Genomic DNA, 27,746 nt, shown 5'->3' with positions numbered 1-27,746 from the left:
GCCTAAATGCCACTGAATTTCTCTCAATAGGCTGAATTTTCTTGTTTTTCATCCTTTAAATTATTTTAATTAATTAATTGTGTGTGTGTGTGTGTGTGTGTGTGTGTGCACGTGCGAGTGCACGCGCGTAAGTGCATGTGTGTGTCCATTATGCCTGCAGAGAGATCTGGGCAACCTGCATGAGTTAGCTGTGGACATTAAGCATTGAACTCAGGTTGTCAGGCTTGCTGGCAGACACCTTATCTGCTGAGCCATCGCTCCAGCTTTTCAACCCCTTAGACCCTTCAATGAAACTAAGATCATCCTGCTTCATGATCCCAATGAGTTATTTTCTTATATAGAGCATTGAATAACTATATTCTAAAATATATCTTATATCAATATATTTTATATATTAGAACATTATGTTTCATCATGACACTTCAACTTAAAAACAATGATGCTTTGTCTTTTTGATGGAGAATAGTTTTAATAGCAGAGAAAGAAGCAATTGAAAGTCACCCTTCCATGAGGAAATCCTTGGTAGGTTTTATTTTATTTTATTCAGAGATTCTTCATCATTTTCTACCAAGAAAAATTACAAGTCTGATTGTGTTTGGTCATGTCAGTGTGGTGGTTGCTATTTTTTCCTAGCTCCACCCCACAGCAGAAAAGACATTTCACATTTTGTTATTCTGTCATTGAATCAAGCATCACACACTGACGGAAGTGATGTGCATGTTTCAAGGCACTGACTGATGAGGGTCTAGTGCATCATTAAGTAGAATCTTGGAAGTTGAGATGTGGACTAAAAAAACATTGTAGGTTGCTTGGGAATGTGATGTAATTACAAGCAGAATTCATGAATTTTAAGTAGAAGAAGACTATAGATAAACCTGGCTTAAGGGACTTCTCTGCTACCACCTGCCAATTATATTTTATGGAGAGAAATGTAAATGTCTTTAGGTGATGGATACTAGAACAACTGAAGAATGTATATCAGCAAGTTATCTGGGGAAAAAGGTGTCTCAAACTGACTGCCCTAAGGTCCTTACTTTATCTAAATGCTTAAAAGACATAATTACACCCCTGCAGCAGATAGATGTCAAGAAACTCATGACTGTCCAGCTGAAATCCTTGCTGTCTCCAAAGCCAGACTGCCCATTCTTCAAAATCTACACAAACTGATTGCTAAGAGCTTCCTACCTTCAAAAAATTCCAGAATGTTACTGTGTGTTAATCTCTGAATTAATACATTTCAACTCTTACTTTCTTAAAAATTATATCAAATTGTGTTGCATAAAAACTAATTTTAGCAGTTGAATCTACTGAGTGTTCCATGTTGGTACACAATTTTCAAAACTTCTATAAATATTCTGTTTTCCCAGGGTAATCTGTAGTGTTCACATTCACCACGTAAGTTATTGAGTTTCTTAAATACAGTCGTTTGGGGACTGAGAAATGGCTCAGTGGGCATGGGAGTTCAGATCTCTAACACTCAGATACACAATCCAGTTCAATGGTACCTGACGTCTCAGTTCTGGGGAAGCAGAAACATGAGGATCCTGGGACTTGATAACTAGCTAATTTAACCAATTAGTGAGATTCAGGCCAAATGAGAGACCTTTTCTCAAAAAGTAAGGTGGATAGGCACTTAAGAAAGATAACTGATGTTGACATGTCCTCCACTCCCATGTACATGCTCATTCTATCCACATTTGTATATATATGGGATTTATTAGAGTGCCTTAAAGGCTGTGGTCCAGTTAATTCAATGGCTGTCTACCAAAGAAAAGTCTAAGAATCCAGTTGTTGTTCAGTCCACTAGGCTGAATGCCTCAGCTGGCTTTCTGGAATCCTGAAGATGTAGGATCTAGTGCCAGTGAAGGTGAGGGCAAGCAGGTATAAAGAGAGCTTTTTCCTTCCATGTCCTTTATATAGGCTGCTACCAGAAGCCGTGGCCCAGATTAAACATAGATCTGTCCACCACAAAAGATCTTTGTCAAAGGTGTATCCTCCTACCTTCAAAAATCTGGATTAAAAGTGGGTCATTTAAAATTCAAATAATATAAGTAAAAAATCCCCCACAGGTGTACCCAACCACTTGGATTTTAGTTAAACCCAGATATGGTCAAGTTGACAACCAAGAATAGCCATCATTCTAAGGTTACAAGTGTGAGGCTAGCGCATCACCCTGCCATCACCCACCTGAGAATCAATAGGCCTCCCTTATCTAGAGTAAGTCAAATGAAATAGTTCATGATTCAAGAAAAGTATGAGAAGAGCAAGCACTCGGTGTTTTTATTTCTTATTTATTTATTATGTGTATGGATGTATTGTCTGTAGGTATGTTTACCTGCATGTATGACTTGCATATATAAGAGACCTTGTCTCATGCCGGGCGGTGGTGGCGCACGCCTTTAATCCCAGCACTCAGGAGGCAGAGGCAGGCAGATCTCTGTGAGTTCGAGGCCAGCCTGGACTACCAAGTAAGTCCCAGGAAAGGCACAAAGCTACACAAGCTACACAGAGAAACCCTGTCTCGAAAAACCAAAAAAAAAAAAAAAAAAAAAAAAAAAAAAAAGAGAGAGAGAGAGACCTTGTCTCAAAAAGTCAGGTGCAGAGGCTTTAAGAAAGATGTCTGATGTTGGCTTGAGTTCCCCCACCCCATCCCCTCAGACTACTTGTTTTCCTGGTGCCATTAGAAGCTAGTGCAGGGTTTCAGACCCTGGGTTTACAGACTGTCCTTAGCTGTCATGACGATGTTGGGAGTTGAACCAGGATTTCCTGGAAGAATAGCTGGTACTCTTACTCTCTGAGCCATCGCTCCAGCCCCAATTCTTCAATAGTTTTATGGTACATCATAGAGTCAGTGTTTGTTTTAAAGAATCAACTAATATCCTTAATATAGTCATTAGAATTAACAGAAGATAAAGTGTCTCAAGCAATTTAGAAATGTGAAGATACTAGGAATTTTGATGTTTAGCTTTTAATTAAATGTTGAATTTAATATTATGAAGTCATTTTTTCAGATCATGAGATGTCCAGCCTCTTATTAAATCAACTATGTCTTGCATTTCCTGTATATTTTAAAATTATTTCTACTATTAATCAATGTTTTAGTTTAAATAAATGTTTAGTAGAATGTATGTTATGAAGTCTGTTGGAATTCAGTTCTATATTTAAGTAATTCCATTTCATAATCACACTTTAAAACTAGCTCTTCTACTTGTACTAAGTATCAGAAATTAATATATCAAGAAAGTCAGGAACCAAGTAAATTAGACTAGACAGTTCATATTCCAAAGAAAGGCTCTCTTCCCAAACTTGGATTATATTTTGCTGCATTTGGAAACTTTTTTAGGCAGCCTTGGTAGGTCTTAAGGCACTATTTCTAAATTTAATGCTTTTGTGAACTTAAGTCACACATTAAAATTATCTTAATGGGCCTTTTTGTCAATTCTTCACAATAGTATTACAAAGGGAAGGGATGAGAAGATACATTTAAAAAGCAAATGAAAAAGAACTCAATGGGAGCCTATTTAGGCTACCTGTTGATGAGCCTGTTAGAGAGTCATTAATATGCGGATCATTGACATGATAGACCATAATGACTCCTCCAGGGACATATCAGTCTATTGTGTCAGAAACTAGTTAGGGATTCATTAATGTGAAGGCTCCTGACTTCTTAATATGCAAATCATCGATGCAAAGCAATGAGGCATACCTCTCAAATGTCCATATTTTGCGTTGCACATTTTCTTTGCCATCCCCTCACCCACACCTTCTGTGAACTACTTTCCCCTTCAATCTTCTGTGACAGATTTCTCCACAAAAGACTCAGTGCTCTAGTGGCACCCACCAGTTCATATTCAAACGCCGCCTCCCCTTCACTCCCGCTTCTCTGATTTAAGCCAGGTTTAAAAATGTACAAACCACTTGAAGCATTTTGACTAAATCAATCAAAATTTAGTATAAAATATGATTTCATATTTTTCTCCAATGTCTAATTGATTTTTTTGCTCACAACAGAGCAAAGTGAAGAAAGCATTTTTAAAAAGTCATAGGCTTCAGAAATGCATAGTGTAATCAGCCATTGCATAATGTGTAGTGGGAGTGTCTGGAGGAAATAGATTGGAGTAGGTTAAGAGCAAGAGAACAGAGCAGACAACAGCTCAAGGAAGTATGTAAGAAAGAAGATGTAAAGAACTCAAGGAAGAGTAAGTATCCACACTAATGTGGTGCACGGAACAAAGACATGAATATAAAGCACACGGTATCTATCACACAGTAAGCAAGCCCTAAATAGTATTATTGCTTTGGCATTTTGTATCTACATAAATAGAGTAAAGTTACTACCGATATTCAACTATGACAGTATGGAAAATGTCAGAGAAAAAAGTAGTCTTTGAACTAATATACTTCTGCAATGGGCACCAAGTACATAGTGCTGTGATAACATTGTGTACAGAACCCTCAGGAAGGTACAGAGCTGCCCTTTGCAGCTTTTCACACCCTTTGCATCTGAGACCCTATGTTCTGCCCATATTCATTTTTTGCAACTTTACAATATTAGTCTACTTTACCATATATTACAGTCTTAAAATAGAAAAGAATGTGGATTTATTAATGTATGTAAGGGAAGCAATATACTTTGTTGCTATTTTCTCTTAAATTTTAGGGAAAGCAGGCAGACCCTTAGTTTTTAACTTACAAATTCCATATGCCTTAACCTTTCATGCTGTGTCCACAGAAATCTATATTAATCTATCATAAAACATAACATGAAACATAAAATAAGTCATACGAATTTTAAATTAGGTTCTCACTACCTTGAATAGATTTTACATCAGTTTTATTTCACTAAAGCTGTTTAAGTAGAAAGTAATATTATTTTAATATAAACAATATTTATTAGAACAATTATCACCAGCAGCAAATTATAGTTTATATTCTGGCTGTCATTCATTGCATTGTTAAATGCCAGAAAACATCTAAACATTGTTTGTCCTGCTAAGGTTCCAGACTGGAGTATAAAAGTGCAGGTTTAGGGTTTATGTATCTGAACAAGTACATTCAAGGGAAGAAATCTGATTTGAGGAGCTCACAAATCAAACACTGGTACATTATCCTTATCACTTACAACAGGTAGCTTTAGGGAAGATCAGAAGGAGCTCATAGTGTGAAGATGGGTAAGGATAAATGTTTTAGGTCCCACTTTGAACAAAGTGATTTTCATTACCAAGAAATCCTAAGAAAATGATGTAAAGAAAGCTGAAACAGAATAAGGTTGGACTATGCACAATAACAATATGGTGCTTAGGAAATCAGACTGAAATGCTAAGGAAACTTGAACCACACACTGAGATTGTTGATGTTGGTAAAAGAGCCTAGTTTTACTGAGATGGAGTTATGTTGGCAAAGATCTCATCTACACACTTTGAGTAGTGCAGTACAGAATTTGCAGTCATCCATGTAACTAATTCTGCAAATGGTTTTGAAAGCACTCAATACTGCTGTACATTTACAATAATGCTGGATTAAACTTAACATGCATCCATTACAAGTAAATTTAGCATGGGCTAGATATTAGGCTTAAAACTGAGCCACAAGCCCAGGCAGATATTGAAGTTACTATGTCTTCATGAAGTTTACAATCTAATGAAACATGAACACAGAGTGGTGCTTTAAAATCCCCTCAGAGCTGGCTGAGATAGTGCAGCAGATCAGAGGACTTGCTGTGCAAGCGTGATGACCTAGATTCCAATCTTTAGGACCCACAAAAGATTCTGGTTTTATCTGCCCACCTGCTCCAGCATGGTGACAAGAACAGCAGGACTCGGGAGCTTGCTCGCTGCCTTACTAGACCTAGGTTCAGTGAAAGAGCCCGTGTCAAGGGAACAAGGCCAAGAGCAACAGGTTAGGACATCTGAGGCTCTCCTTGGAACTCCACATTTGTGCCTATACAACACCCAGACTTCCCATGTGCAGAAATTAATGTGTACGAGTGCACACCTCAACAGGCACATACACACACACACACACACACACACACACACACACACACACACACACACACCATTTTAAACCATGTGTATGTGTTTCATGACTGAGATGGCATGGACTCCTACAGCTCAAGCAGCAATAATAATAAAGGAACCACATCACACATGCGGAAGTAGGGTGGCAAGGCAAGGGATTCCTACAGGAAACATTTCATCTGAGAGCTGAAAGTCACTGTGATTATGCAGATGAGTCAGCCTGGCAATAGTCTGTGCAGTGGAAGCCCAGGAACAAGATGGTGGGAACTACCTAAGTTAAGACAAACAATACTAGTATAGTGTATAACAGCTCAAGGGCATAGCCCAGGGCAAGTCTACTTACCCTAAAAGCCCTACTCTTGTGGCCATTCCTTCCACATAAAGTTGTTCCAAGGAGTGAAGGTTATCTAAACCAACAGAAAGACAGAATTCCGGATCTATTATTGTCAACTGAAGAAATCGCCCGATTGGACCTTGCACAATTGATACTTACTTGTTGACTTTGCACTTTTCTGACTGCTCAGGTGCTTTTGGCATCTAACTAACATTTCTTTCTCCAAATCAAGTGTAGTGAACATTTTCCCTGTTGTCAAGGTTTCTTAATGATTGAAAATTGTCTTTAACACTTCAGTGTCTAAACAACAACAACACTTCCTAGAAGTTTCTTTTATTTCTCAATGGAAATTCACTTTATCATGCTAGGCAATACTCCTTTTTTCCTAAAAGAAGCTACTTTCTTTTTTCCAATCTGCTGCACAGACAAACATCCAAACATCATTGACAAATACAAGGCTTATCCTCTGTATTTCTCTGTCTCATGCACCCTAATGCTGCTACTACTCATGCATACAAATTACTCATGTGACATTTTTCCAAAGTTCCATTTCATTTGGATTTCTTATTTTCCATAAGTCTTATTCATTTTCAGATACTACAATTAATATCAGATTTAGGATATTTTTAATATTAGAACTCAATAGTATTTCTACCCTTTGTTCACACTCTGTTCAACCTTGCACATAACAGAATCATGTGGGAAGATTTAAAAATTTCCTTGTACCAATTAAATTCGAGTCTTCATAGCAGAACCTATGGATGCCTTAGTGTTCTCTTTCTTCAGTGTAGCCAGGTTTGAGAAGCATTGGTTACCACTACTCTGTACTACTTTTTATGACATGGTGTGACTAGGATGAAAGTTAAGTACTACAGTCAAAATTTCTTGCTACTGTAGATATCTTGTAAGGTATATCATGGAGGAGAGGGTTAAACATAACCAAATGCACTATTGTTGATTCAAATTGTTGATATATTCTATTCCTGCTACAAGTAAATCTATAAAACATTAATTTTAATTTATCATAAGAATCACAGACCCAGAAAGGCTAGTTAACAAGGTGGGCTCAAGGGGGGACACTCAGATCTCTCAGGGAAGGGAAAGTAGAAGAGATTTTGTGCATTGACTGTGGGTAGGTGTGGATGGGAACATAAGGGATCAGGTAGGGGGGCGGGGGAAGAGTACTGAAAGAGACTATTGGAAATGGGGGAGGCAATTCAGGGTCAGGTAGAAACCTGGTACAAGAGAAACTCGAATCTACAAAGATGACCCAGCTAAGACTGCCAGCAAGAGGGGATATTAGCCTAAACTGGCCATTTCCCATGACCAGGCAAGACTTCCAGTGCAGGGACTGGAACCCCAACCCAGCCACAGAACCTTTGACCTACAGGCTGTTCTGCCTATGGGATGTGCTGGAGTAAGGATGGCACAGAGATTGTGGGAGTAGTCAACCAATGACTGCTTCAACCCGAGACCCATGACATGAGAGTAAGCCCCCAGCCCTTGACACTGCCTGGAGTGCCAGAATCCAGAGGGTGGAATGCCTAGAGACCTAGGAGAGAACCAAACATGACTGGGGGTAAAATGTCAATGTAATGATGCCTAACACTATTCTACTATACTCATAGATTGTTGCCTAGCCCCGTAGTCATCCGAGAGGCTTCATTGAACAATTGATGGAAACAGATACAGACCCACAGCCAAATATTAGACAGAGCTCAAGAATCCTGCTGAACAGAGGGAGGAAGGATTTTAGGAGCCAGAGAGGTCACGGATATCACAAGAAAATCTACAGAATCAACTAACCTGAGCTCATAGGACCTCATAGAGACTAAACTGACAAACAGGGAACCTGCAAGGGACTGAACTAGGCCCTCTGATATATGTGACCATTCTATAGCTTGATCTTCTCATGGGACTCCTAACAGTGGGAGCAGGGGCTGTCTCTGACTCTTTTGCTGGTTTGGGGGGCTCTATTTCTCATACTGGGCTGCCTTGTCCAGCCTTAATACATGGGAGGTGCTTAGTTTTACTGTAACTTGATATGCCATGTTTTGTTGATATTCATGGGAGGCCTGCCCTTTTCTGAAAAGAAACAAAAGAAAAGGAGGAGAAGTGGATAGGAAGGGGTGGGGGCAGAGTGGAGGTTGCCAGCAGAGACTGGAAGGAGAGGTGTGTGTGGGGGGACTGTGGTCAGGAGGTAAAATAAATAAATAAATGTAAAAAAAAGAATAAAAAATGTAAGAAGAGAAAGAATTACAAACCTATGCCTCAGTGACTTTATATTTCATTTTAGTGTTTTTGTATAGAAAGGAAACAATACATACGTTTCCTTATTGTTTAAGTATGTAATTGTAAAAGACAACCATCACTTTTTTTTGACAATTACTACTTATTATAAAATTGACCATGTTTGTAAAGATTTGAACCTGACCTAGCAAAATGTTTTCTAGTTGTTGTACTCAGTGGCAAACTGCCAAACAATTACTGTAAATGCAAGCACCATAAAGCATACTGCCAAGGACACTAGTAGCCTAGAACCCATAAAAGAAACAATTAGAGTCTGGAGGTGAAAGTAATAGAGATGAGGTGACAGTCATTTACAAAGGCAGAACATGCAGAATAATGGCTTGAATGCAAGTTCACAGAAAACACCAATAGTTTAATTTGCGGATATTTTATCATGTGAAAGGGAGTATTTCACATAAAAATACAAGTAACTAGATTTATTCTGATCTTTATTTCCCTGATACAGTATACGAGTGAAGACACAATACTACATTTGCTGTCTTTCAGACTCAATTTTCAATAGTTAGGTTGATTTCTATGCACATTATACTGATTTTGTAGAAAATATCTTCTCACAAAAACCAATTTACGCAAACTTGTCCAATGTGTACAGAAAGAATAGTGTTTTCAAGACAAAGCATTTTGAAAACAAGATGATATATAGCAATTTAGAACTTTTAAAAGTAAACTTGGATGGGAAATTTCTTCTTTGCCCACACTAACTGTAACAACTCTATCTTCATGCAAAGAGAATTAGTAAGGATTGCATTCAGTAAAATCCAAAGACCTAAACAGTAGGATTGAAAGAGAGCTTGGTGTTAAAGACAAGGAGTCGATTCATGTACTCATCTATGCCTTTCCTGCTCACATCCCTTTGTGCTTCCAAACTGTTGGGTAGGAATCATCACTGCAGGAAATGAGCACAAACATCCACAGAAGACTGTAAAAAATGAAGTGTCTATCCTGTCACTCTTAATCTTAAAACTCTTCAGGGAGGCCCTTCTCTTGCCTTCAGTGACAGTTACACACAGTGGTGGAAAGCTTCCTCGAGGAAGGGAGGCTCTCTGTCTTTTCACTTTCCTAGCTGCTTCCATCTTCTGAAAGCTTGTGGTTAATCTTTTGTTTATTATTACAAATCATTCTATTATTATTATTATTATTATTGTTATTGTTATTGTCGATTAAACTGTGAGCTACATGAGAACAAAGTTCGTGTCTTTTCACGGAAATGTCTACAGTGCTTAAGACAACACCTGGAAAAGTTATTCAGAAAATAGTTCCCAAGTGATTGAAGATCCTCCAATCAATTTCTTCTGGTAATTGATGTTTATTAAAACTGCCTATCAGTGCACAAGAGGAGCACAGTAGGTGCTTTGTTCCTGGTATTTATTTCCTTATTTTGTGTTAACCAAGATCCCAAACTTCTCAATTTTCAAGTTAGTGTAGAAGCAATTCTATCAATTTACATGAATTCTCCAAAAAATTATGCTGAAATACCCAAGCTAATTGTGTGTGTGTGTGTGTGTGTGTGTGTGTGTGTGTGTATGTGTGTGTGTGTGTGTGTGTTTCAACTTGTTTTTCAAGTTTAACTACTATTATTTATTCTCTTTTGGGTGATCTGACTGGCTAATTAAACCTGCAATTTGCCCTTTCTTGCTATTAAATTCATGAGTGATTTCTACTCCATAAGAATGTCCCTCCATACTATTTCTCTAATGCTTATTTCTCTATCTGCCTCTGAATTTCATTGTATATACCTTCTTCCTTGTGACACATGACATATCAGTACCAAATACTATTGCATTCAGATGGCATACTTTAGCAAACAATTTTGAAGACAGAAACATATTTGAAGACAGTAGTTATGGGTAAAACAAGTACTCTGAAAACTCTTTATGAATGATCTTTTATAGTCTATGATGGCAATCTGAGGAAATACGGACTCTAGATATAAACCCAGCTTCTCTTCTTATATATTCCCTGAGTAAAATTTCTTCCAGTGCAAAATGGAGTGGGGCCTGCTTACTACATTGTATGATGAGATATAAAGGATATAAAATATATAGTTCCTAAGTTTATGTAAATAGAAATTTCTAAATTGAGGAAGAACAGGCCAATTTGCCAATGTAGCAAGAGTAAATAAAAGCTGAAGTCCATTTAATAGATTTTGTTATACACAAGAATGGTTTTTGTCTCTGGCAAATTCTAATGAATGTAATGTATCTTCATGTATAAAATTAGACTAATAAAATAAATTTTTTCAAAATGATCAAGAGTAGTCAAGGAGTTCTACAAGAATTGAGGGTAGATACTAAAGACACAATATAGCCCTTTTAATAATATCAACACAATTTTGAAGATAATTCCAAAATAATTAATTTCTTAAGATACTATAATGTGTCACAAAAAATATACTTTATTATGCCATATTTGTTGGCCAGCAGCTAAAAGCCTACTCAGGAAAAGCCTACTCCAACCTAACAATGTTTTCAATAGGCATATCTTCATATTTGTCTGTTGAAAGTTAATAGGAAAATAACAAAACACATGTCATAGAGCCTCAGTATGCTCTAATTTCATTGATACTTTTTTTCTAATAAAGTAAAATGTATTTATAAATGCTATAATTATCTACTTCAATAGTATATTTAAACTTAGTATAAAGAATTCAGAGGTTTTATAATAGAGGTATTTAGATTACTTGCATATATGTTAATATAAGAATGAGTTGATGTACTGTTATAGATAAGTCAGATTTCTATTTTTTTCATACAATACAATGATTTAGAATTCATGCTAGCTTTACTATATGTGTGTGTTTCTAATTTGTATTGTCATATAATTTTTATCAGATCTATAAATTTTAAAAACATTAATCTTGCAAAATAGTGTTAAGAATACAAATGGGATCAGATGTTGATATTTTTTTAAATAAATTTTAGGTGTATCTTATACCAGCAAAATAAGCAATTGTTAGCACACTAGAATATTGTCACTATGTAAAGTTCATTTTCTTTAACTATATTGTGCTGATAGTGACTGTGTGGATTTGACATTTGGGGATATGCACATGTGGAGATCAGACGACAAATTCTGGAGTCAGTTCTCTCCTTCCGCCTTCAAATGGTTTAGGAGATTTAGCTCAAGTCCTTTATGTGCTGAGTCACCTTGCTGGGCCTGTGTAAAGATTTTAAAAATAATCGCTTTGCCTATAATAACCTTTGGCTGGACCCTTGGGCTGTAATTTTAAGACATTTAGATATGCAAAGGCCTGAAAGCTTTATATTCATATACATCTGTAAGTCTGATGCCACAGTAAATTTAAAAATTAATGTCTCAATATTCAATATCAGGTAAGAGATATATCAGATTACTTTCCATAAGATATAACATTTAAAACTTGCCACACATTACCTTACTTTTTGTCATTTCTGATTTTCTTATTTTATTGGTTTCATGTAAGGACAGGCCTAGACTCCTAGTAAGTTCAAGACCACATGGGCTTCTGGAGAGCATTAACATGGACCAGTCTCATAGGGAAGAAAACAGGAAGGAAGGAATCTCTCAATCAGCAGGCATGCAATATCTGCCTTTGTCTTTTCTTGTTCAGTCTTGGACTGTTCTGCTTCTCTTCCAGTTTTTAGATCATAAAAAGAGGGAAGCCAAATCTTGACCAATGAATCGGTCTCTGGTATGAGAGTCAAGACTAATTAATATTACTGGAAAGTAAACTTGTGGTAACTCGATGAAATGATGTTTCCAAAGACATGGAAAGAAAAAAAGGCTATTTTTTATGGTAATGTGTTCCTCACATTGATAATATATTTATATCTTAATAGCCTAAAATAACTTTATCTTCATGTATTCTGTCTATAAAATAGTAAAACAATAAACATTTAAATCTACATTTAGTTTTTAATCAATTTAATAAGCATTTAGTATTACAGGATGAAACTGACATTTTATGATGTTTATGTTATATATTATTCATATGATTTTTCTTAATTTCAAATACTAAAAATATTATTACCAACACAACTATAGACTATAATATAGGTATTCAGTTAACAGAAGTGTTCCAAAGATGCATAAATTTTGATTGATGAAGCTTCTTATTTTTATGAAAGAAATCATGATGATGATTTCTAAATACAATGAAGACTAAAGAAAAGAAAAATATTCATGAGGGTTATCATTTAGATGTGACATATGAGTCCACTAATTTGCTACTTTAGACACCCAAATATAGATGTACAATAGGCATCCACATTTGAAATATGATGAAATTACAAAAAATCTTCAACATTAAAACTCTGTTTCATTGTTTAGAAGGTGCTTTTGGATTTTCTCAACATCTAGGTTATCAATAAGAAAACAAGTTGCTTTTAACGGATACTTTTTTAAGGTTACTTTTTATGTGAATACCTGTGCAAAGAATTATGGGAAATAGTATTTTAGAGTTGCACACAACTCCTTATTTTACAGAGTGTGCAATCCAGTTGTGAAGAAGGGCACAGATACAAGGCTTTTAATAATGCAAGAGGAAACACACGAATAAGCATCAGATGAATAATGCAGGCATTAAATGCCAATTATAGGGAAGGGAGAAACTTGGAAAATGTTTAATTCCAGAAAAATCCTTGAGTAGAAAGGAAAAAATTGATCAAGTCCTTGATTAAAGGGTGGTTTGGAAGAGATAAAGAAAACAGAAAATTATTAAGTTAAGCTGGGGAAAGAAACAGTTAAAGTAAGGTGGAAGAGCTAGAGGCTTCATATTGGAAGCTGTCTGTGCTTCCAGGGCAAACGGGGTGTCTTCACAGGAACTGTTGAACTCACAATGCTCTGATGTGGCATCATTGCTTCCTAACATCCCTAAAGCTACAAAAGACTCGCTGCTTTGTTTTCATAAACTCTGAGGACCTTTCTAAATATTTATATCCCAGAACATTGATGGCTCATTCCCTAATTGAGATTTGATATTTTTAGTACCTGTGTGGCTAGGTAAGTAAGGCAGTGGTCACAACAGAGGAGAACGTAGTAGTTCAGTAATTAGAACCGGCTGCAAACCCAGCTTTTTGAAGGATTACACTGAAAAACCCGAGTTGCAGTTCTTTCATCTGTAATAAGCAACTCACAAGTTTAAAGGAATGTATTTTTGTAATTTAACTATGTTAGTCTAAAGATTTGTTGCCACCCTTTTGCCTATTTATGGCCAGCAAGATGTAGCCTTGTGATTGTTTTTTTCAAAAGTCCTGAGAGATGTAGTAAATGGCCATCTTTGAAAATAGATTTAATGAAGTGCTTGACAATGAAGCCTTTTTGTATTTTATATTTAGAATTTATACAGAGGAATAAACTGTATATTAAAGTGGAAAACTTTTTAAATATTTTTATTAAGAAATTTTTTATTCATTTTACATACTAATCACACCCTCTCTTCCTACCCTCCCCCAGGCTTTCCCTCCTAACCTACCCTCCATTCTCTCCTCTGCAAAGATATGCACCCCCTCCATGGGGTGTTGGCAAAGCCTGGTACCTTCAGTTGAGGCAGGACCAAGCCACTGCCCCTGCATCAAGGCTGTGCAAGGTGTCCTACCATAGGTAATGGGCTCCAAAAAGATAGCTCATGCACCAAGGAAGGATCCTGATCCTACTGCCAGGAGGCCTCTCAAGCAGACCAAGCTACACAACTGTCTGGCTTATACAGAAGGTCTAGCACAGTCCCATGGAGGCTCCACAGATGTTGGTCTAAAGTTCATGTGTTCCCACTAGTTTGGTTCAGTTGGCTCTCTAGGTTTCCTCATCATGACCTTAATGCTCCTTACGTATAGAATCCTTCTTCCTTCTCTTTGACTGGAAAACTTATAAATGATAAAATACATGAGAAATTTTGAAAAGTAAAATCATTTGTATGGGGACTGCCTAGAAATGTCCTATAGTCAACATTCTGACTCAACTTGTAAGGAAGACTGTACATTGGGGGCTTTTGCAGCCAGATACAGAAATAATAAACTAAGTAGGTTCATGCTAATGCTTATTTGTTTTCAAAAAATAAGTTGTATCAAATATATTTTGACCAATAAAAAGCTTTTTAGTTAAGGAAAACTATTTTATTTTGTATCCTATGAGCAGTAACTCCACAGGGTAGAGTAAAAGCATGGAAAGTAATGAGAAGCAAAAAGTAATCCTTATAGTGAGGCTAAGTCAAAAGTAGCACCAAGATTCATGTGGAAATATATTTATAAGACTTGTAAACAGAATCTTGACTTTTTGTATTTTTATTATTGTCTACTACTTAACCTAGTTTATAAATATCAGCTTTGAATAAGATGTTATAATACAGAAAGTAGAAATTCTAGCCAAATCATTAGCAATTTGATGAGGGAGTTATGTATATGTAGCATACACACACACACACACACACACACACACACACACACACACTCATGACACTCACGCATGCACTCACACGCACAGGCTGGGGGAGTCAGGAAATTTTACATATATTCTACTAATTTCTACTTGAAGATACAGTATTGACTTCCCATAGAAGGATGTACTTACTCATTTTAAATTTCATCTGCTCTACAAAAATTTATTCAAAACAGTCTTCAATGTCTTACTTGCATAATTACATTCTTGGAGAAAATTTTATTTTAAAATTGGATATCTCTAAACTAGCATAATTATTATTCTAAATTATTCCATATTTTTCTAAGAGGTTTTAAATTATTCTAATACAGCAGTTTTTGTGTAGATTGAAAACAAAACTAAGTGATCTTCTGAAGTACTTTTAGCTTTCAGTTTCCTAAGATGAAGTCTTCTGTGAGATGTACAAGACATGCCATCATAACAGTGCTCTGTCTTTAATAAGTCAGTGATGGACTGCAGGACTGGAAAACCTCCTTAACCAGCTGAGACTGACCCACTCAGTGCCACCAAGTCTTTGGATCTGGCAACACCAGTTCCTTGTAATGGAAGTGTCATTTACACCTTATCCACTTGATGGGTTGATGGACTGACTCATTCTTCTCTGACACAGAATTAAGCCACTGTGAACTAGTTTACATGTTTATTGGCTCAGATCTCAAGGAAAACATCTAAAATTATTGAGGGCACTTAATATGGAAAATATAAGTCGATGATAAAAAAACATACCTGATTAAATTAAAATTGTACTCTTAGAGATTCCAGTATTTAATTCAACTGAAAGCCAGAATAACTGAATGACTAAAAATGAAATGTTATGAATAACATACTACAATCACAGAACTTCCTTATCAAACTTATTGCTGAATAACACAATATTCCCAGGAAAGAATTAAGAAGAAACTCTAGAGACTTGGCAACTTTCATAATTATTCTGTTTGAAAGTAAAGTGTAGGATTGGATGGATTCTGCTACAATTTGACCCAATGAAAATCATTCAGAAATCATGTCCTACGAACAGGAGATTCCGCTTAGTGTAGAGTAGAGCATGAGTCAACCATGCACAAGACCCTTGATTTGAGCACCCAATACTGACAAAACAGGGGGGGGAAGAGAAAAAGAATGAAAACAAAAAGATGACCGTAACTCTTTTTACACTAAACCAAATAATTATCTTGTCTTGATAAAGAATGTAGTACTTTTTCTGTTGTGCCTGGTTATAATTGTTCTGTTGGGCGTTTTAAATACATAAGTTGTTATCAGTATTTTATAAAACAAAAATCTTCATCTCCAAAAGCAGATGCCAGCAGTGTGCCTTGTCAGTTTCCTCTCATTTCCTGAACAATGTTACATAATTTGAAATTAGACAAAGACATTTGCTGAAATCTTTAGGAATAGGAGCTCAGTGTTCCTACCCTAGACTATAGTTAATAAGTAAGTCTGAATGATGTGAGATAAGGCCGAATTCCACTGCAGTGTTGGTATTCTGGTGCTGTCAGAGGGCAGGCTGGTGTTTGTGTCTTTCACTATTCATCAAGACATACAAATATCAATTTGAGGCTGAACTATTTTGACCATAATTACTTCTATAAACTTCACAAAGATGAAGATTGAAGCTCATCGCTCAAACACAGGACAATTTTTTCTTACAGTATTAGAATTTCCTGTTTAGTTGCAGTCTGAATACTACTCGTGGCAAGCACTGAATGTTCAGAGAACATGAAGGGAGAGAATATCAAACATTCTGATAATAGACTTGTTGACTACACATTTGGTCTTTGTAAACAAAAATTACAGAATATTAGTCCAAATCATTAATTTAATTTCCAGTTGGTCTTTAAACACAAAGATGTATCATTAACCCTTCAAAACAAATTATGGACAGGAACATATTCGTTAAGGCGTCAGAAGAGAGCTTGGACAGATCTGAACTCTGTGTCTGAGAAAATTTTTGTTGCTTAAAACTCAGAGGTAACATAGATGCAAGGATGCATAATATATTTTCTCTGAGTAAAGGAACCACATAAATTTCAAATGTAATCCTTCAATCATAAATATAAATGGACAGCAAGGTGAAGTCTGTGTAGCTAGAGCTGTTTGATCCAAAGAGCATTTTAAATTATAACTCATCTTAAAAGTTACCTAAACTCCAATTTCCAAAAAGATTTATTTCCCTGTTCCATACAAACACACACACACACACACACACACACACACACACATACATATATACACACATATACTATGGATTATATTATATATACATATGTGTGTGTGTGCAATGTGACCACATGTGTGTATGTAATGTAACTAACATATATATAAAATTACATATTATACATATAGTAACTATATATGTAGATATTTATATAAAGTAGTCTACAAGTGACTGGGATTTGGAAATCATTTTTTCCACAGAGGCACAATCCTGAGGTTTCTTGGTTAGTGTCACGAGCTTATTGAATGTGACTAATTTAGAAACTATTTATATTACCTTGGGTGGTGGCAGAGGAATGGTAATGAGGGGAAAGCATTTCACCATTAACCCTGGGCACAGAGCTAGGCTACATTCAAGATGGTAAACTGTGGAATGTATCACCACTGCCACTGAGATTCCATTTTGGAATATCTCCAAATGTCAGCAACTTGGTTTGGTGCATTGTATGTGAGTTAATATGTTTCTTATTGCAGCTCTGAAAAATAGTATTATAATCCCAATTTTACATGTTAATAAAATGAAGGCAAGATACAGTTTTTCCAAGTTCGAACAGTAACTAATTAGAGAGGAAACCAGAAATCACTTTCTACTGTACTTTACTGTTTTTAGAAGCCAAATACACAGGACTACTCTGGAACCAAACTTTGCCACAGTTATCCATGCAAATCTGCCTTGCACCCAATAGCACGCTGGACTTTAAAATTCTCCATTTGCATTATCTTAATCAAACCCAAAGATCTCTGTGTAACTGATCTTGGTGAGTATATGAGGACCCTTATGAAACGTGTCTATACTTAAAAGATGGAGACGACAGCTGTGTGTGTGTGTGTGTGTGTGTGTGTGTGTGTGTGTGTGTGTGCATACACCTTTCAGGCAACAGCACTACAGTAGGTGTCAAAGTACAGCATACCTTTGTAAGTCCAATAGGACTCTGGACAGTCAAACCTACCTGAAGTTTGCTGAAGTCATTCTGCCTATATTATTCTTATTGGTGTTTGGGGTAAAATACAGGAACAGATTGAAAAGAAAGTGAAAAATTACTTTCTTTTACTTCATGGTATGCCACCATATGTTGGGGGATAGTCGGGTGTCTGGTTCATAGTTTTGCAGTTCTTTCTAACCTTGCAGGTGGGAGATGGACTCCAGTAAAGAAGATGGAGTCAGATGCTCAGAACAGGTACTTAAGATATGACTTCCACAGTGATTCCTTGTACAAGAGATTAAATAACACTTTAGGACAACCTCCTGCTCATTTCTTCTCGCAGAAGAAAAATCCGCACTCATCTGGTAGTATAGGCTTATAAGAGTGCAGACTTCCACAACACCCGGAAGCCATGGAGCCTTGGTGGGTCTCCAAGGACAGTCAGCAGGTTGGCCTCTCACTGTCAAGCAGCTGGCAGCTCTCTGCACCCTCTTGAGGGGCCTGTGCAGCTGTGTTTTATGTTTCCATGTGGCCTTGCCAGAGGTCCCTCCCCTTAACCAGGCCCAGCTTCCACAATTAGTATGTATTCAAAATGAGCTAGGTATGGAACACATTAGGTCCCAGAGGCCTCATGGAGCTATTTACACTGCTTTGGACTATTTCCAGAATCGCAGACTATGCGGGATGTGTAAATTAAGGAAGTCTCACAGTCCAATGGCTGTGACTGGAACATACACCATGGCTTTAGCTCATAGCCATTTTCTAGTGCTTTTCTTGGCCTCAATTTCACAATTTTATTGTTCTGAAAGACAAATGCTCTGTATTTTTAAAGCTACACTTTAGAAAGAATTTCTCTCTTTCCTTTTTCTCCATGTGCCCAGTTCTATTCCTCAAGCATGAAGAAAAGTAAGACTAATCATTATTTTCTTGGCATTAAGACCACTTGGGGCTTTTATTTGTAGTCACCTGGCCAAGTCGTAAATACCATTCAACACCTATGCATACTGTTTCTTTAGTTAGAATAATAAATTGATTTCACTTAATAAAATAGAAAGCCAGGTGAGGTCATCTTGTGTATAGTGGAGAATACATGTTAGACAGGTGTGTAGGAGAAAAACAAGGTACCAGGAAGGCCATTCCTTAAAGTCTAAGAAGCCCAAGTCACAAATATTTGTTTGTCTGTGGCTTCCACTGTATACCCACAGCATATGAGATTGGCTTTGCCGTTTTTTCTCTCCCACGTTCCTCTCTGCCCTGTGAGCTGTTTTCTCTCAGAGTTTCTCCATGTCTTTAAAGGCCCAAGTATTTTTGCCTTAGTTATCAGTATCCTACTGCTACTTGGTAACAGAGGACCTGACACAATGGCCCTGAATGGACAGTCACTGAATCCTTTGGGAATCTGAACAAGGAAATCTTTGATGTCAGGAGAAACAATGCAAGCCAAGGGTCAGGAAGTTAGGTATCAGGTGAACACTTGTTGATGGTGGTGGTGACAATTCTGAGAGCTTGGGATGCTTAACATTTATGTGTTCAACATTCATTTGGAATCCTTAAAAATGCAATAGCATTTAGTTTTCATACTGGCCATCATGATATCTACTAGACAAACCTGACTTCTTAAAAAACATCCACAGCCAGGCAGCTGTCTATCACATCCTTTTTTTTCCCTACTCAGATTAAAATGTGTTCTTGTTCAATGCCCAAAAGAATGCTTTTACTCCTTCAAGAACGATCTTTCAGGGCTGCAGATATGGCTAAATGGCTTTAAAAACATGTGGCCAGACCTGATGACCTGAGTTCAGTGCCTGGAACTCACATGGAGGAAGGTGAAAACTTACTCAGAGAAGTTGTCCTTTGATGCTCACATGTGTGTTGGGACATATGGCACCCCCCACAATGGTTTGGAAGAAAAAGAATAGATCTTCAATTTTTACCTATTAAATGAAGAAATTTTAGCAGTTGCTACTAAGTTTTCTTCCTATTTTAATATACTCAAAAATACAAGATCAAATATATCTAAAAAAAAATTGACACTTTAAGTTTTTTCTTGTTGAATAAAATCTTGCAAGAGACAAATGAATGCTCTCCACCTGAACATCTAGGGGCTGTGAAATTAAAAGCCTGCAATTAGGAGCAGCCTGACCCTTAGTGTGTGTTTTACAGTTTTCTAAAGCTGAAGTTAGTCTTGGCCTGTTTAAAGCAGCTAACTGGAACTTCTAATAATTTGCTAGTAAATTCCTATGAACTGGAAACTATGCCAAGTGTCAAGAATATGCCCCAATAGACTGCTGCTACTCACAATATACCTAGAAGGAATCAACCCTACTTGCCCAAGTCGACATGTCTAATCTATGGGAAAGCTGGAATTTAAACAGATATGTTTAATTTTTAAGCTTTCAGACAGTGTACTGTATCTGCATTCTGTTTTTAGCTTATCTGGATCTGTACATTGACTATACTTGCATCAGTGACATTTCTCACTAAAACATCTGCTTAGTTTGCTCACTAGCACAGCCCCCATTGCTGCATGTGTGGTGACATCTGAGAGATGCCTCATGATGCATACCTTTCACTGATATTAGATACTTGGGTCACTTGCAGTCACATGTCTATGGGGAACTCTGATTTTCCTTCTCTATATATATTTCAAATCATATAGAGTAATAAACCTCAAATGAAAGCAGACAACCCACACCAGAGAAGACGTCTACAAACTCCAACTTGAGAAAAAATTCCACAAAGAAAACATCAATCCTGTGTAGGTGATTGACATAACAAAAATCCTGCCTCTTTGAATGTGTGCCTGCAGTCCGTTCTGTACTTATTAGAAGGGATTATTGACACTTTCAGAAAACACAATCTCAGGGACACTGACAGCAAATTAACTTTGGTATTAAGAGAAACTGAAGTTAGTTGTTGCTTGGTGCACTAGTACAGCCTAATTTTCACTTTAACTCCGAGTTATTTTGCACACTTTTCTTAATCTATGTAAGATCTTTGTAAGAAACACAAATTCACGCATAATTCTATTCAATTTTTACCTCACAAAAGAATTGTCCTCCAAACCAAACAGCACAGGGAGTACAGAAGTTTTTGTAAAAGACCTTTCAGATCTTACAACTATTTTGGGTGTAGGAAGGGTGCTTTGGAGCTATAATCTTTTATCAAATGAGTACAAGCTTATTTTAACCATTGGAGCATTTTTAAAAATAATACTAATAGGGTAGCCCTCTTCTTTCTTAACCAAATTCTTCCCAATTAAATCCAACTGCACTATTCATTTAGAAATTTGATAATGCTCTCTTGTACGAGTTCTAGAAATATTTGAAAGCCCATTGCATATAAATTATATCATGGAAAAGCTGTATAAATATTCTATTATGGCACATGCTGTTCTGAGGATCTGTCAGGATTTCCTTTATACACTCCATCTTGAGTGGTATATAAATCAGATGTAAAAATTCATGTTGGACTGAAACAGCACAGAAAGCCTCCTCCAGAGGCAAATGCTTTCTTCAAAATGTGGTTTGAATTATGTTGGTCATTTTTAAGTTATAGAAGTACAGAAAATGTATTTGTGGTTTTGAAGGAAAGAGGTTTTTCCATTTTCATAACTCATTAGGAAACTTTACAGGCCTTCAGACCATTTTGTGGTTTAGTTTTTCTCAGCTTTTTTTTTCTCCAAAGCAATATTAAAAGCTGAGTGTTGTCTGCTATGAACTGATGATTACTGTTCTTAATACAAAGGTGTACGTGGATATATATATATATATATATATATATATATATATATATATATATATATATGCCTAGATGTTCCCAATGATATTGTGGCTGGAGTGCATGATTGGGCCTAGGCCTATCAGCTGCCCATAGTTTACTCTGGATATCAAGTGAAATATGGCCTATCACTGGAAGACCTTCTGAACTCAGACCAGAATGTACTGCTTGACATTGTGAAGCTGTGTTTTTAACTCACAGAAAAATCTACTGAGTTAAATACTGCTTCTTTGGCCAAATGTTTTTACCTTTCTTAAATCCTGTTTGCTCTAACAGACAAAGCAAGTGGCCAGCTGAATGTTTAAAAAGCATTCAATAAAGTATTTAAAATGCATATGTTTTAGTGCAAAGGTTTGTTTGAATTCATTGAATTATTTTTTTTGTGTGTGTAGATAATGTTACTGAATAGTATCACAAACACTTAAGTTTTATTTTAGCATATATAGAAGTTATGATTATAATATCTCTTTTAATAATATAAGTATAAAACTATGAAACTTTCATTTGGAGCGAGAAAGTCGGCATAGCTCACATAGTAGATTAAGTTTCTTTCAAGTGACTTGAACATAAAGTTAAAACAGTATTATCTCATATATTTGAATTGCATTACCCTATATTAGCTTATTCACTAATCCACTAGATCAACAAATTTAGTAATTACTACTTAATGCTTTATCCATTAAAATACAAAATTATTAATATCTTCTCGAAGTTACTTGTAAAAAGTTTCTATTTAGTACTTAGATTCTGAGTGCTTTCATTCTTTACCCAGTTCCCATTTCATCATGCTAAATTATATCTGGTGAAGTTACTGAATTATTTGTTTAGGGATAGTGAGGTTGAATCACTCAGAGAATAATCAAACATTTGCCTGTTGCTATAAGAGCAATGCGAGCTTTTGCTTTGGGATTCAGTGAGAAGCAGACAGTGGTCTACATGCTCCTGAATGTTTTATCTGCTAACCTAGTGTCATGGAAATTAGCCAGCTCTGTACTACAGAGCATGCTGAAGGCTACTTCTATTTTTCAACATTAACAGACACGCAGGGTTACTAATGAGGGGTCATATCCCCAAACTCTAATCCATAGAGCTGAATATCCTTATTTCTATCTGGGTCATTTTTTTTAATTCTGCTCCACTTACTTTTACTAAATTACATTAATTTGTGTTCCATAATGGTATACTTGTTATAATTATAAAATGTTATGTATGATTTATACATCACTACAATTATCTTTTTGTTAGTTCATTATTAAATTCATTTCTCTTATGATTTAATCTAGTATACGTTGCTTCAAACATCTTTATATAACCCCCTCAGTCATTAAAATTACCATTGCACCTTTGGAGGAAAAAAAATCACACGTTTTCTGAGCACCAGGTACATACTGAAATACAATTTTATATTAGTTAAATATACTTCAAAGTGAAGTATTAGGATTTAAGAATAATTGAAAATAAATATACTCTATATAAAATAATTTCATAAATGAATCCTCCGTAATTCAAGGTTTGAATTCAAGCAAATAGTATATTAATCAACCAACACTGTATTGCATACTCATTTTCCTTAATTTAGGATACTAGAGTGGTATTACTTAAACAGCATTGACCTGTTAATTCTGACACCATTATTTTTATGAGCAACCAGCAGATTTTTAGATTTGTTATTTCTTATAACCTGCAAAATAATGACATTTTAGAAATTTTCAAGTATGTAAAAACATTTCCTCACCTTGATTTTACCTTTAAGCAGCCTTTTATTTGTCTGCTAGGAGCTTCTTCCACTGGTTTTACAGGCTCTGGATCTTTCTTTTTCTTTTGACAAACCAATACATAATTGGTGCCATTATTATTTGACCAAAATGTACCAACAGAAGTTTCATAGCGAATACAAAACTCAACTTTACTGCCATCTTTTTGATAAGGAGGAATCAATGAAATCTTAAAAGAGAACTGGTCGGTTCCACCATCACATGAATTAGGAACATATTCTGCTAAAATGTCATAATGTGTCTGCCAGCCATCCAAGGACATGCGCACATACACTAACTTCTCAAAAGAAATGTTCAGAACTCTAATAATGCCCTTCACACTTGTCGACCCAGGGAGTTGTTCAGTTGACTCCAGCACTGCTTTCTGAACCTGAAGTTGTTCCATAAGCTCTTCTTTTGAAGAGGGCAAGTCAAAGAGTGGAGATAAAACAAATTCCTCTGCGTGGAAGACATCCCTGCTTAGGTCAAAATCAGTTGAAACACTTGGTAATTCCCAACAATCAAATTCTTTAATGGACACGAGACTGAATCCAAGGCTGTCAGCAAAGGAAACTCTCCGGGACGCTGAAGTTGGGGTGTCCAGGTACGTGTCTTCAGAAGATCCTGATCCTCGTCTGCTTGGCTGAGGGGAGAAGCCAGGTTTGAAGGTCGCTTTAACCTCTTCATCTTCACACACAGAATCAGACAGATTAGGAACTTCTAAAAAATTATCTTTGCTAATCAGACCAGGTACTTCAGTGGGCTCCATTGGGCTGTCTGATATCAAATAAGAGAAAACTGTACAGCTAGTAGAGGCTGGTATTTGAGATACTGAGGCTTAAAATAAGTGTAAGGTTACAGTTGACATTGCAAAAGAAGTCAGCTCTATAAATAGGTCCAATGGCTTGTAAACTATGCTAGCCTGCTTCCAAAGACCTTTTATATGATAGTGTCCATGCTGCTCTGGCTCGGATGTTCCAGATTTAACTCTTAATGTTAAAAAGTTGCATTTGTTTATGAACTCAGTTCCAGAGACATCAAATAATCATTTTTGCCATAAAAATATTAAAATTATGGGCAAAATGCTACTTTAATTAGTTGCTATACAAATTTAAATCAGAGAAATAAAAGCAGAAATAATGAAGCAGGCAAGATTAGAAAGGGTATGTATGAATGTTTGTAACTTGGAGAGCTCTACAACTTGCTAGTAATTAGTTAGCATTTTCTGAGATTTACAATGTCTAATGTTGATTGTCAGGGGGTCAAATACAGGTGCTAAAAATGAGTAAGAAATAAACTAGAAAAAAATTAAAATACTCATATGTCTTAGCCCAGTGAGATAGCTGTCCTACTAATATGATGGGAGCATGTACACAAGTTAATGTCACTGTGTACTCATGCCTAAAAGTTTATTTTTTAAAAGTCTCTAAATACTACTGAAAGGCTGCCATGAAGGAAAGATATAAATAATGCTACAAACAAAGATAGAATCCTTGCAGTCATTACAAAAATTAAAAAGCTAAGTAGAAAAAGAAAAATAAATGTGCAGAGGTGTGTGTGTGTGTGTGTGTGTGTGTCTAGAGAGAGAGAGAATTCCTGGAAAGTTTCAAAAGAAATTGTAGTGATTTTAGCAACTGAGATACTTTTTGAAACGTTAAACATGATGAGCATGGTACTTCAAAATATCTACAATTTGAACTCAAGTAAAATATAAAATATAAAGTAAAAGACTTAACTAGTTTTTTTTTTCAAAATCAAAAGATGCAATGGCACCCTGTCTTTCAAATGACAACTTCATAAATATTTTAAATTATTGTATAACATTAACTTCATAAATTCTGTGACTGAAAATTTATTCTCCAAAGTTGGAAATTGATGTCATCTAGGACAATAATAAAGTGAAACTATTTAGGTTTTACCTCATCTACATAGCTAGGATGGATATGGGTCATATGAATCTTTTCAGAGTGGCAAATGTATGTTATTGCAAATCGGGGGATTAGGAGTAGCCATTTTTCAAGGTACATAAAGTACATTATTGGGTAGTTAAAGGAATTGGCAACAAAACATTTCATAAATGTAAAGCACCCAAACAAGCATGAAAATAATTGAGTAAAGGAAGTAATGATGTAATTCATTTCACATGTAATTTATCCGTTGACTTATAGAGATGAAGACCCTGGGTCCATAATTTTGCTTCTGTGGCTAAATAATTCTACAACTTTCAGTAGGTTTCCCAAATTTTCTGTTTAATTTTTACAGTGTAGTGTGAGCAATGAAATATGATGCACAAAAGTTGTCCTAATAGGGACAATCATGTTTATCCCTTGTGAAAGGCTAACTTACATACCAATCAATGATACTGTAGATAACCCATATAGGTTGTACTAGGAAAATATCTGTAATTTGGTTTATCAATATGTTTTTCAGTGACTATAGTCTGCAAAATCAGCTTTACAAATTATAAAAGGGATGCACATTAGAAAATGGTCTTGTTTACTTGATTTGAACTCTTCCCTTTCGACTGTTCCTCTTCAATGGAGAGTACTCTCTTAACTTGTGGTAGCCACCACCTTTCTTTAGAGTTGATAAGCTTTACATAATCCGAGTCAGCTGGTGTGTCTCTTTCTTCACTACGTTGCTGAAAAACAGTGACCTCACCATCCTAATCTCTTCTGACTTGTAAACTTTCCATTGCTTTCCTTCTTTTTAAATCACTGTGTTACTCCTCTCTGAGGTCTTGCCATCTTCTTGTGTTCCTGTATTAGTGAGCTGTCCATGGGTGAATGGAGGATCACAGACCAAGTGCTTATGAAGCTTGTAAAACAAGCAAGCAAGCAAAATAAACCACTACCGCCCTCATTCTCATGGATATTTGTATAAAGTGAAAAATCAGAATTCTTGGTCATTTCCACATAATAGCACAACATCCATTTTCTCATGCCCACAGCTCTGAGTTTCAACAAGTTATCCTGCTCCTCTCCAGCTGCTCAGGTGAGCATTTCAGCATAAGGAGAGCTTTGGAAATCTAAGCTTCATACTTTCATCTACCTCTCCCTTTGTATTGATAAATCATTCTCAAGTACCTTTCTTTCACATGAAGGAAAAAGATCACTTAGGATCCTAGTAAATAGGGTGTAAGTGACACACTCAAATAAAATAAACCCATGTGTCTATTTATAAACTGCAAATAAGGATATGTCACACGGCTAGTGTAACAAACTCAGACCAGTTGCATAATAGCTATTCCTATTACTAAAGGCATAGGAAGGGACATGAGCATAAGAACTTAAAAATATAAAGTGCCATGAGGTATGTACTGAAGAGACCAGTTCAAGGAACAAAACTAATAACTTTGCTAGCAGCAGTACAAGATCATAAATAATTGGGTTGATTATGTGCTTTGCTAAGGCGTTCTTCAAGGATTACCAGGGGCTGAGAGCATGGAGGCTAATGCTTCATTCAAATCTGTCTCTTGGGGCACAAAGCAGGGTGGGAAAGGTTGAAAACTCAGTAAAATGGAGGAAAATCCTGGAGATGAAACACACGTGTGTATACTATATACATATATGTGTGTTTAAAATGTTATACATGCAAAACTTAACATGTTTTATTCTTTGTAAATATTCCATATCAGACAGTGAAATTGTTCCTGGATCATTTACTGTCAGGACTATTTTTTAAAGGGTTAAGAGTTTATGGCCTATAAATTCTGAAACATCAGGAGTTACAAATAAGAAAGACTGGATATTTACAACAATGACTTTTTTCATTCAGATGAATTGTAGCTTACTTGCCTCTTTTATAGATATTCGTCTATGACCATAACCCAAAGTCAAGTGAAATCTATGTCAGTGGCTCCTAACTAGAGACCCATAGTAAAATCGCTATGAGAGATACTTAAATTATAAATGGGTTGCAAAATCATTTCCACAGACTAAGATTTCCCCAGATGAAGACCTTCTCTGGGGGTCTGGCACACAGACTTGGTTTCGTTGTA

General features: G+C 36.1%; 1 protein-coding gene across 1 annotated transcript in view; it reads right to left on the bottom strand.

Annotated features, from left to right (window-relative positions):
* The window catches only part of Ppp1r3a (protein phosphatase 1 regulatory subunit 3A), a 40,241-nt gene extending 15,654 nt beyond the window's left edge, over positions 1-24,587 (bottom strand). The window contains exon 1 of the mRNA XM_028871781.2: positions 23,728-24,587. Within this exon, the coding sequence (XP_028727614.1) occupies positions 23,728-24,515 (788 nt within the window). The 5' untranslated portion in view covers positions 24,516-24,587. The remainder of the gene's footprint in view (positions 1-23,727) is intronic.
* Between the last annotated feature and the right edge of the window lie 3,159 nt (positions 24,588-27,746).

The sequence above is a fragment of the Peromyscus leucopus genome, chromosome 3 (genome assembly GCF_004664715.2).
Source record: "Peromyscus leucopus breed LL Stock chromosome 3, UCI_PerLeu_2.1, whole genome shotgun sequence".
Taxonomy (NCBI): domain Eukaryota; kingdom Metazoa; phylum Chordata; class Mammalia; order Rodentia; family Cricetidae; genus Peromyscus; species Peromyscus leucopus.
The sequence above is the reverse complement of the archived record's forward strand: the minus strand, read 5'-3'. Positions and strand labels throughout refer to the sequence as shown.